Here is a 12,130-nt window from a genome sequence, read left to right on the forward strand (position 1 = left end):
CCACAGGCAGGGCCTTACCGATACAAAATGAGTAGTTAATGAAAACGACCGATGACTACAATAGCAAACAGGTAGAAATCCACCTTGGAAGCAACTGGTCCAACCTTTTCACTTTGCAACTGTGATAAATAGGTATGATTCGTGCTGATAAATATTGAAACAGTAATCAATGTTGATACAGTAATATATATCTGAGAATAATAAAATAGCTAAAAGTTGTAATGCCAAAGAAGAGAGGGAGAGGAGGGGCTCCACCCCCCCTCCCCCTTCCCATCAGATGTTCCCAAGGACCACTGGAAAGAAGCTGAAGATACAGTTGATAAAAAAGAGCAAGAACCAAGTTGGGTCCCAGAAAATGCTAATTATAAGAGATTTATTGCCTTGATATGTACATGCAGTGATATGTTAGTCTTGGTTTACATCGTACTGGCTTGGTCCGCATGCGTAACTCAAAGGTGAATTAAAGGACAATGAGGAAGAAGAGAGGTCTTCATCCAAAATGACCCCCAAAGACTTGTGCGACCACCAAACCGAGTGGTGGCGCATGCGTGATAAGGGTGGTAGTGAGGGCAGAGCTAGAGATATGATGAACCAAAAATGGGAGGAGATGGTATTGACACATGGCACATAAGGGGTGATTTTCACTTGGCAGGCCTGTATGTGAGGTGGCAAGGGTCCCAGAACTCTGCCCTCCATACCCTGAGGTTATCTTTTTCGTATGTGCTATTATTAGAACCAAATTATCCCTTATTTAATCAAAATATAATGTATCCAATTCTATATATTTTTTTAATTTTAACTATTCAATTAAAATTGCTACTACTTTTAATATTGGTTAGGCTTTTTTATGATGGGATAAATGGGCAAACGTAACACAAACGATTTGCAAAATAATGGGTAGCCTTTTTTTACTCATAACACTGCGCAGCTGCCCGCCTTCGCTCACTTACCCGTGGACGTTAAAGCCATAACCCAACTTGGACTTGACAATGCGGATGATGCAGGGCCCATCCGGGGGTCCTTCCCCAGCCCTGTTCCGCACCTCTGGTGGTGCTTCCCCCTCCTTGTCCGCCATCTTGGCATCCCCACACCGCTCGTTTCACAAGACAGAGCCTGCGACACCCACTGTAGAGACCCCCTCTCTCCCATCCGCGCTGCGGGGAGTGATGGGAAATAGAGTCCACGGAGCTGTCAAGCGCCATTAGCATGCCGCGGGCCGCAGGGGGTGATGGGAAATGTAGTCAGAGAGACGGAGAGGCGGGGAGAGTGCGGCGCATGTGCTGTGGGCATGGGAACGGGGGCTACAGGTGCCATGGGCCTGGGGGATGTTACCGTAGGAATGGGGAGGTGTAGGCATGGGAATGGGAGGGGACTGTTGTCATGGGAACAGAAGGGTGTTGTTGCCATGGGATTAGGGGGCTGAGGCCATGGGGACAGGGGGCCCCTGACATGAGAACGGGGGACGGTTGCCATGGAGATGGGATGCTGTTGCTATGAGAAAGGGGTGTATGTTGCCATGGAAACAGGGAGTGCGGTTTCCCTGGGTACCGGCAGGGGGCGCTGTTTGCGGTGGTGCTGTGAAGTGACTCCCAAGAGACTGAGGGAGCCCCAAAAATCCTGCGAATCCCACAACAATCTGCTCTACAACCTGACCAGGACCCTCCTTGTTCATTCCCGAGCTGACCAGGAAGAACTGAGCTAAAAAACCCCCCGGTTTCATCAAAAGCTGCGTTTCGGGTTCACTAAGAGTGACAACGCCCCCACTGCTCTCTGGCACTGGGGTGGGGGGGAGGGTAAAGGGGAGCTCCTGGGTGTACTGGGAGCACTGGAACGGGAGCTCTGGGAAGCCCCATGTGGGATCCTCCACTCGTTGCCACCCCCCGGGCATGGGAATGTTTTGCGGAGAAAAGAAGAAACTTCACAACTTTGTAAAAGTTGTAAAGCTTGGTATGCTTTTATTACGATGCGTGGGACGCAAGTCTCCCAACAAGGCATGCGTATTTCTGAAGACCTCGGGTCTTCTTTTATCTCTCTTCTAAATGCATATGTATACAGTGTCACAATAAGTTCATACATATTCATTCCGTGTGACATTTAGCACCAGTTCTTCTTTATCAAAGGAATTTCTAAGTCGGGGGCAAATCGACTTTGTGGTCTTTTCTGTTTTTCTTTCTCTGTCTCCTTGCTGTCTCGGCATGCGAGTTCTTCCTTCAGCTTTGGCCTCACAGACTTTTCACCTCTCTTAGACACTTCACTTAATTCAGAATGGATCTTTACTCTGTCTCATTCCCCCCTTTCCTAGGAAATAAGTAAATTCTTTTACTTAATGAAAACTTTCACAACAGTAAGTGTCTTTTAGTGCTTCACTATGTGCTTTTGACAAAGATGTTAGTACAGCTATTTGTTGTAGTATTCTCTAGTTCTAAATTAACAATATAATAGATAATCTTAAGCTTACTCTAATTAATAGTAGTAAAACTACAATGGGGTGGTACAACTTATTAAAGATTCCATTTGCAGTTGGTGACTACTTAAAGATCACATCTAATAATCTTAACAAAATTACATATACAGAGACTAGAATGGTTTCTACTAGACAGAATAACATCATTGCTATCAATTTGTACAGCAGCACAAGCAGTTCTCAAGCATACATCCTTTTCTAGTATATACGAGCACAGTTTTCTGGTCAGTGACTGGATGAATTTCGAAGTGACAAATACTCTGCTCAGTGTTCAAACACACACCTTGAGCATTAATAGTATTGCTTTCACAAATGAATCCTATCTGTTCTCTAGCAGTGCAGGATTCTAAGTTTACTGTCTGCCACTTCTCATTCATCTTTTGTGCTCACACTCTATGTTCTGAAGGATAGAGTATTGTTTTTCATGGTTTAACCTTAGAGCAACGATGGGATGGATAACATAAACAGTGACATTATGTATGGTAAGCACAAAGGCAGTTGTTACATTAGAAACAGGATCATAGGTGAAATTCACTATAGTCTGCTAGGTTTGAAACTTCTTTTAAACATCAGTTGCATTATCTCACACAATTTCTTGAATTTTAGCTGGAAAATTACTTTCACCTCTTTCTCATATGATCAGAGCTGCTGTTGCTTGTATCTATAACTGTGCTTGTATACAACTGAAAGCTAAAGACACATTATCTTGTACTATACTTAGTGCTTCTACTATTAACTTGTGGTCTTGGTCTCTGGCTTTTTCATACTTCTTTACTTTGGCAGTACTTTTGAAATCTGTCACTGGCTAGTTCTTAATGCTAATAGAGATTACTATAAAGGCTGCTTCAATTTTGTTAGGCTACTTGCTGCAGTAGCTAGTTTATTCACCAGTATTTCTGAATCAATTCTATTTAAAACTCTTAATCTTGTCTCTAATATGCCAGTTAGATGTTTGTTATGGGGAACAGGAACTGCTTTCTGTTTATGACTATCCCTCCTTGCCAGAGGGATGTGCTGGGCTCACACTGCAAATTCAGACACACTTCACAAGTGTATCTGACAGAGGTTTAGGTCATATTTGAGGCAGATGTTTGTTCTGAAATGTAGAGACTTCAGGAATCTCTTTCTCCTTCTAAAGTACCTGATTTCTCAGATGTGTGGCAAGCAGGAATGTCTCTCTTGGTCTACAAAACTTCACTCACCTTGCTCTTAGCTTAAGGTCTAAGCTTCAAGTAAATAATGAAGGGGAAATCTGAGAGAAGAGCCTAAATTCATTGCAGTGCCTCAGAAGAAACTGGGATCAGGTTTCTGCTACTTGAAACACTCAGCACAAAAGTGATGCTCCAAATCTTACAGCCTGCTGCTGAGCTCTGAGGGGGGGTCTCTCTCTACTTCTTTTAAGCAGAATCCAACTGCCTCAGACTGGGACAATCACTGATCTAAATCTCAGTAGGAAAAGGGATAGCTATAAATAAAGAAAATCACTTTCTTTGCTTGGGTTAATTTACCACTTGCAGTTCAGCACCTTTTACTAGTCATTGCCTGAGTGTTCAGCTAACTGGCTTGGAAAATGACTTAAGGAAACTGATTTCTTGGTGTTCTTGGTTTTAGGCACCAGGAGAGCTGGCTCTTTCTTTTCTTGTTCTGCTCTTGAGATATGCTTGTTTTTGTAACTATGTTGTCTAGCTCTCAAAGGAAGTTTTTAGGAAGGAGGAGCAGGCTGGTTGGATTTTTGAGATGTTAATTTGCATTATTAACTTTACACATTTGAGAGACTATTCTGGATTGAATAATAGGTGTTGTTCAGTCACATTCTTTACTACGTTAGGTTCAAGTTTGGAGTTTGGGTAGAGTCTGAACTAGTATGGAGTGTATAAGGCCTTGCTGTGGTAAAAAGTACAGTGTCTACTTTGAATTCAAATGAAAGTCTGATATTAATTCGAGCTCAAAGGCAGGTCACTTCTACAGGCTGTATCAAGGTGAAATTACACCAACAGTCTGATTCACTTAGGTTATCACAGACTTCTTGGTGTTCATATACACTAGGGGAGGTTCAGACACTAATTACATCTGGTCTCTCATAAGCTACTCTATTGATGACTTGGCACCTTACTTTGATTTCTTCTCTTCTGATTCTTTGAAGAGTCTACAGTTTTTGTTCTTGCCATTCTTGCTCCTCACATATCTGATTTTCGTGGATTACTACAGTAGATATGTTTAAATCTTTTATCTCAGAAGGTTTTCTTATGGATCTAGTATACTAATTAAATGCCCAGGACCAAGGCCATTTAGCATTACTTTGAACAGAGGTACTCTCAAGTTCTGAAACTTCAGTTATGATTACACACAATACAATTCTACAAACTAAAATATGAGCTACTCTTGACTGCAATATACTCATTTTGCCCGAGTAAGTTTTAATCTCAGTTCATTGTCTCTTGGCGTCACTCCTTAAGGGGTTTCTGGGCCTTCTTCACCCGAGAGTGATGGATCCAGGCATTCTGCTCCTTGATTTTGATTGCAGTGAAGGTGGTGAGAAGTACTCACAGTGGTCTGTCTCACTGTGGTTCTGAAGTCTTCTCTGTAAGAGACTTAACATATACATCATCCCCAGGCTATCTAACTCCCTGCTCTGAGTTCCAGCCACATGTTTCTCAATTACTCTGAGCTGCTTGCTTAATGCCACCATGTAGGTGGACATTCTGGACATTCTCTTTGTATTCTATATGGTCTTCTATAAGGCATTCTAAAAGGACCTAGCATTCCTTTAGCTCAAGGTTTAGTTTGAATTTGAAATATTGCTAGTGGAAGAGCTTGGGCTAGGGTAGATTAACTTCTTGCCTCAGTCTTATTCATTCTCTCCACCTGGTCACTTGATTGGGGGTGGTATGGGTGTGAAGTTCCTAATCTGTGCTCAGATGGCTACTAATCTGTTGCACTATTTTGGAAATGAAATGTGATTCTTTATCTGAGGATATCGTGGCTGGAACTCTGAAGCGTGGTATTATTTCTTGTAAAAATAATCTGGTCACCTCTTGAGCTTTGACAGTTCTGGTGGGGAATGTTTCTCGCCACCCTGGAAATGTATCTATCAATACCAATAAATACTGATATCCCCCCTCTTTCCTTGGGAGTTCTGAAAAGTTAATTTGCCACTGCTGTACAGGCTCATGGCCTCTCCCAGTCTGACCGAGTTTTGGCCGGGGGGTATTTTGGGGTTAGTCTGGAGGCAAGGATCTCATTGTCGGCTTACCTGATTGATAGTGGCATATAAATTCCTGACAACGATACAACGATTGTTTCAATCAGATGTGTGTTCTAGAAAGCTTGTGGAAATTACTGCTTCAAAGTCAACACTTCAATTTAATGCACTCTGTATCACTCGCAGCTTTGGTCATTTTGAGAAAGGAGCCACACTCTATAAAAGGCTTTTAAGTAGTTAGGCTCTAGTGTGTTTTCTAGTGCCCTTCCTTCACTAGTAACCATGAAAATGGGAAGGGATTACTAGCTCTCTTTCAATGGTAGCTCACCTTTTGCAGTTGTACATCTCTTTTGGTTAGTATTATTGTATTATGGCTTACTTTCGAGGAAAATCTGTACTTCACCCTTTGCTGCTTTCTTTGCCTCTCTATCTGCTAGCTCATTTCTTTCTTCTAATTTTAAGCTCACTCTCTAGTGTGCTTTAATATGCCTTTTCAGGTAGCTGAACTCCTTCTAGCAGCTGGATTGTCTCTTCTTTCTCTGTGAGATCAGCAGTCTCCTCTCTTTCTTTAAAGTCTACTGCTCTGCACTCACTTCTTACTCTAGGTAGATTACTTTCTGTTTCACTACCTGTGCCTTTTCTTTGAGACTCTGCATCCTTGGAGTCCTAGGAAATTCAAAAGGCTTACCGTCCAGGCTTCTCTCGCTTCCCTCATCCGAGTGGCTACTAGAAGATCGTCCACGTACTGCAACAGCCTCCTTTCCTCTTGTGGAGCTTCTCGGGACTCTGGGTCTTTGCAAGCTGTTCTCTAATTGGAGTGGGGAATCTTGAAGCCTTCAGGCACATGGACTATGTGAGCTTGAGTTTGAATGCAAAAATTTTCTGGCTGGCTTTGTGGATAGGGAGGCAAAAGAAGGCATCTCTTAGGCCTAAAACAGTGAACCAGGTTAGCTCAGGTGCGAAACAAGTCAGTAAGGTATATGGATTTGCTACCACAGGGTATAAATTCTGTGTTATCTTATTGACAGCCCTTAATCAAGTACTATCAGTTATTGGGCTGATTCCTTCCTTATCTTGCTTTTGAGGGTACTACTCAGTTCTCACTAGTTGTGTTCTTTCCTTAAGCTTGATGCTCATGGGGGAGCATCTTTCAGTCTCCCTGGTACAGCAGAGGCCCATACTCTTGAAAACATTTATTTACTTATTCTAATATCTCTTTACTAATGTCTTTCTTAATTTCAGTGTCTGTTAATGTTAAGCCTAACATCTTTATGTCATTTGCTTCCAGAGTAACCTTTCTCATTTGAGAATGTTTAGCAAATTGAGCGAATTGTACAAAAGCTTTTAGGTACACATAGTACACATGTTACTTTAAAGGTTTGCACAAGTATGCCTTCTCAGACTGGCCAGTTGTTCAGTTTTTCCCCACACTGCAACATAAACATTCTCCACAGGTACTAAAGCTTTATTTAAAACTGAATATATGGCCCTTGTGTCAACAAAAATTCTTCCCTTTTGGGGAGGTCATCTTTACCCTTCCTCCCTTACCTTGGGAGGAGCCTTTAGCAAATCATATGTACTCATTTTGTGAACTGTGATTGCTTTGCATTTCAGCATGATAATCTTTGCTTGATTTCATACGTTGCTATCTTATGCTGCATGCTGAACAACATGTTTGAATTGCTTTCTCTTTGCCTTGTTTTCCTTTTTCAAGGGCTAAGACCAGAGGGTGGTCTGATCTTACAGTCTCTTTGCCATTCTGGGTGATTTCTTAAAACACAAAGACATTTCAGCATACAAAACTCTATCCCATTTATCTTCCTATTTTAAAACAGTACTAACAGCAATGAAGTATTATAAATCTTTTTATTTTCTGAGCTGCTCCTACTGGCAGCCTTCTCCCAGTGAGCCCCTCCCAAAAGGGGCTAATTTAGGAACTTCTTTGCTCTGGTCAGTTCTCATTATTTATTTCTCCTTGCCCTATCTCGCTTCTACTCAAACCTTTTTACAGACCTTCACAGTAGTTTCTCAACTTTCCTCCTATACACAGCTCCAGGTGGCAGGTATCAGATGTGGTTCCCACACACAAGCTCTAAGACCTTAGGTTCTGAATCCGCTTGACCAGAAACCTCTAATTTACATGTGCCCTGACACTTATTAGAACAGCAAAACCAGTGTTTCCCATAAACACCGCACTGCAATAATACCTGCACATCCAGCTTTTGCTCACAGGCCATTCTCGTGTTCCCTGGGGAGACGGGGCAGCCAGAGCTGTCCCTGTGCCCAGGGGACAGCCACTGTCGCCTCACACAGCATGCTAATCAAAAACGTGATATAGACACTATATTCTGATCAAAGAAAATATCAGTCTTTTCTAGTTCTCTTCTTGCACAATCTAATTAAGCCCTGTGTCTACTTACACTTGTTTTACTGCTTTGCAAAAAGACTGTGCTAGTCACAGCCGAAACTCTGATATGCCCACAGACACAAACACTCGCACCCGCACCCCCCCTTTATCTCAAATTCACTAGAGCCAAGGCTTGAATTGCTGTGAAGGGGGAATTCTTAGAATTCCTTTAACTCTATCGTAGTTAAGCATAAATCACCGTACTATAGTTCTCCTATGTAAAATGCTACTCTTGTTGCAACAAAATCTTAAAATCTCTACAAACACTACTATACAATCTGAGAATCAAATTACCACAATGCAGCGGAAGAAAATCACCACACAAAACCACTGGGAAAGGGCATATCTCTCAAAGTGCTCGCTTTTCTCAACACAACATAGCATACCATAATTCAGCATTTACTCAAATCAATTTTCTTGGACACAATCAAAATAACAGCATACAGTCTAGAGATCAAAATCAAACATCCAAGGCAAAGGAACTCTCTGAGCTCATACTCACGGTTAAAATGTACCAAATCTACACAAATCACTACATTTCAACACGATAAATACCATCACTGACATTCTTCTACTCACTTCCCTGCGGGGCACTTCTCTCCCTGCCCCCGCAGCCTGCTGCAGCCGGCGCCTCAGGCCTCTCTCGGCTGCTTCAAACACGGGTAGTACTGACCCCCCCACACTGTAGATTTATTCCTTTTATACACCATACACTTATACACTTGCACGATTAGAAACACAGCTCACCAACCACACAATGCACACATTAACCATACAGCAACACAGTGTCCGGACATCACACACACACACAAACAAAACACACACGGGCTCAACAGTTCTGCTCTATCAGAACTATGAACCCCCAACACGCATACACGGGTTCACCCGGCTCACCCCTAGAGCCTCTAGCGGTTCTGCTCTATCAGAACTATGAACCCCCAACACACACATACACGGGTTCACCCGGCTCACCCCCAGAGCCACTAGCGGTCTGCTCTATCAGAACGATGAATCCTGTCTCTAATACAGCTGCTCTATCAGCTGAACCCAGACGTCTCTGGGTGGTTTACTCCCTTGCTCTCCTTTCCCTCCCCCGGGGGCCCCTCAGTACATACCGTATCTTCCTCCGCAGGCCAGCAGGTCGTTGTCTGTCCTCGCAGGTGGCAAATTGAGATGAGCGGAGCCCCACCAGGAAAAAATCCTAGGGCACGCCTTGGAGGTCCGTCTATCCCCCCCTGCCCCTGCGGGGACAGAGAACTCCCGGCTTGGCTCGCCATAATGTTTTGCGGAGAAAAGAAGAAACCTCACAACTTTATAAAAGTTGTAAAGCCCGGTATGCTTTTATTACGATGCGCGCCGGACGCAAGTCCCCCAACAAGGCATGCGTGCTTCTGAAGACCTCGGGTCTTCTTTTATCCCCCTTCCAAATGCATATGCATACAGTTTCACAATAAGTTCATACATATTCATTCCGTGTGACATTTAGCACCAGTTCTTCTTTATCAAAGGAATTTCTAAGTCGGGGGCAAATCGACCTTGTGGTTTTTTCTGTTTTTCTTTCTCTGTCTCCTTGCTGTCTCGGCATGCGAGTTCTTCCTCAGCTTTGGCCTCACAGACTTTTCACCTCTCTTAGACACTTCACCTAATTCAGAATGGATCTTTACTCTGTCTCACCCCCTTGACCCCTTGACCACCTCAGTGACCCCTCATGGACCCCAGTGACCCCACTGACCACCCCAGTGACCCTAGTGACCCCAGTGACCCCAGTGACCACCCCACGGACCCCAGTGACCCCAGTGACCCCAGTGACCCCACTGACCCCAGGGACCCCAGTGACCCCTTGGCCACCCCACGGACCCCAGTGACCACCCCACTGACCCTCCTGACCCCCCCCCTATGGATAACCTGGGACCACCCCAGGACCCTCAGGGACCACCCCGGGACCCCCCCATGGACCCCCCTGACCCCCCCATGGCCACCCTTGGACCCCCCTGGTCCTCAGGGACCACCCCGGGACCCCCAGGACCTTCATGGTACCCCCATGGACCCTCCTGAGCCCTCTATGACCCCCAGGACCCCCCCCCATGGACCCTCATGGACCCCCCTGACCCCTTCAATGACCCCCAGGACCTTCATGGACCCCCATGGACCCTCATGGACCCCCCATGGTCACCCTTGGACCCTCCTGACCCCCCCATGGACCCTCAGGACCTTCACGGACCCTCAGGGACCACCCAGGACCTTCATGGACCCTCCTGAGCCCCCCATGGACCCTCCTGAGCCCCTCAATGACCCCCAGGACCCTCACGGACCCCCCCCATGGACCCTCCTTGACCCTTCCTGAGCCCCCCATGGACCCCCCCATGGACTCCCTTTGACCCCCAGGGACCCCATTGACCCCATGGACCCTCCTGAGCCCCCCATGGACCCTCAGGACCCCCTTGAGGACCCCAACATGGACCCTCCTGAGCCCCCCACCCTCCATGGACCCCCCTGGGACCACCCCAGGACCCTCAGGGCCTTCATGGACCCCCATGGACCCTCCTGACCCCTCATGGACCACCTGGGACCACCCCGGGACCCTCAGGGACCCCCCTGACCCCCCCCATGGACCCTCTGGACCCCCTTGAGGACCCCCCCATGGACCCCCCTGACCCCACTGGGTGCTCAGGACCCCCTGGAGGGCCCCACGGACCCCCGGGACCCCTCAGGGACCCCCGGGACCCCTTGGCCACCCCACGGACCCCCGGGACCACCCCATGGACTCGTCACGAAACCTTTGGCCTCCCCAGTGACCCCTTGAGCACCCCATGGACCCCCTTGAAGCCCCCAGTGACCCCTCAGGGACCCCAGTGACCCAAGTGACCACCCATGGACCCCTCATGGACCCCACTGACCACCCCAGTGACCCCTCAGGGACCCCTCACAGACCCCAGTGACCCCCTGACCACCCCACTGACCCCTCAGGGACCCCAGTGACCCCAGTGACCTTCATGGACCCCCATGGACCCTCCTGAGCCCCCCATGGACCCTCCTGAGCCCCCCCTGACCATGCCACTGACCCCTCATGGACCCCAGTGACCCCCTGACCACGCCACTGACCCCAGTGAAGCCCCCAGTGACCCCTCACGGACCCCCTGACCACCCCAGTGACCCCCGTGACCCCAGTGACCCCTTGGCCACCCCAGTGACCCCTCATGGACCCCAATGACCCCCTGACCCCCCCAGTGACCCCTTGGCCACCACCCTGACGCCAAGCCAGGGGCGGGGCAATGAACGGCTTTGATTGACAGCTCTGGCCACGCCCCTTTTGGCGGGAGGGGAGTGCTGGGATGGAACTGGAATGGACTGGGATGGACTGGGAGGGAACTGGGATGAACTGGGAGGGACTGGGAGGGAACTGGGATGGACTGGGACAAACTGGGATGGACTGGGAGGAACTGGGAGGGACTGGGAGGGAACTGGGGGGGACTGGGATGGACTGGGAGGGACTGGGAGGGACTGGGAGGGAACTGGGAGGGAACTGGGAGGGACTGGGGGGGAACTGGGAGGGACTGGGAGGGACTGGGATGGACTGGGACAAACTGGGGGGGACTGGGAGGGAACTGGGATGGACTGGGAGGGAACTGGGATGGACTGGGAGGGACTGGGAGGGAACTGGGATGGACTGGGAGGGAACTGGGATGGACTGGGATGGACTAGGAGGGAACTGGGATGGACTGGGAGGGAACTGGGATGGACTGGGAGGGACTGGGAGGGAACTGGGAGGGACTGGGAGGGACTGGGAGGGACTGGGATGGACTGGGAGGGAACTGGGAGGGACTGGGAGGGAACTGGGAGGGACTGGGAGGGAACTGGGAGGGAACTGGGAGGGAACTGGGATGGACTGGGAGGGAAATGGGAGGAACTGGGATGGACTGGGAGGAACTGGGATGGACTGGGAGGGTCCAAAAGGGCTGGGGGGGACTGGGGGGCAGGGAGGGGCCCCCATTATCCGCCCCCCTTTTGTCCCCTCCCCCTTTTGTCCCCTCCGTGCCCCCCCCGCCCATCGCGTGTC

General features: G+C 47.8%; 1 protein-coding gene across 1 annotated transcript in view; it reads left to right on the top strand.

Annotated features, from left to right (window-relative positions):
- The first annotated feature begins 1,206 nt into the window (after window positions 1-1,206).
- Window positions 1,207-12,130, top strand: part of LOC134434348 (nicotinate-nucleotide pyrophosphorylase [carboxylating]-like) — a 35,178-nt gene continuing 24,254 nt past the window's right edge. The window contains exon 1 of the mRNA XM_063183017.1: window positions 1,207-1,307. Coding sequence (XP_063039087.1) covers window positions 1,207-1,307 — 101 coding nt within the window. The remainder of the gene's footprint in view (window positions 1,308-12,130) is intronic.

Source organism: Melospiza melodia, unplaced genomic scaffold (assembly GCF_035770615.1).
Source record: "Melospiza melodia melodia isolate bMelMel2 unplaced genomic scaffold, bMelMel2.pri scaffold_35, whole genome shotgun sequence".
Taxonomy (NCBI): Eukaryota; Metazoa; Chordata; class Aves; order Passeriformes; family Passerellidae; genus Melospiza; species Melospiza melodia.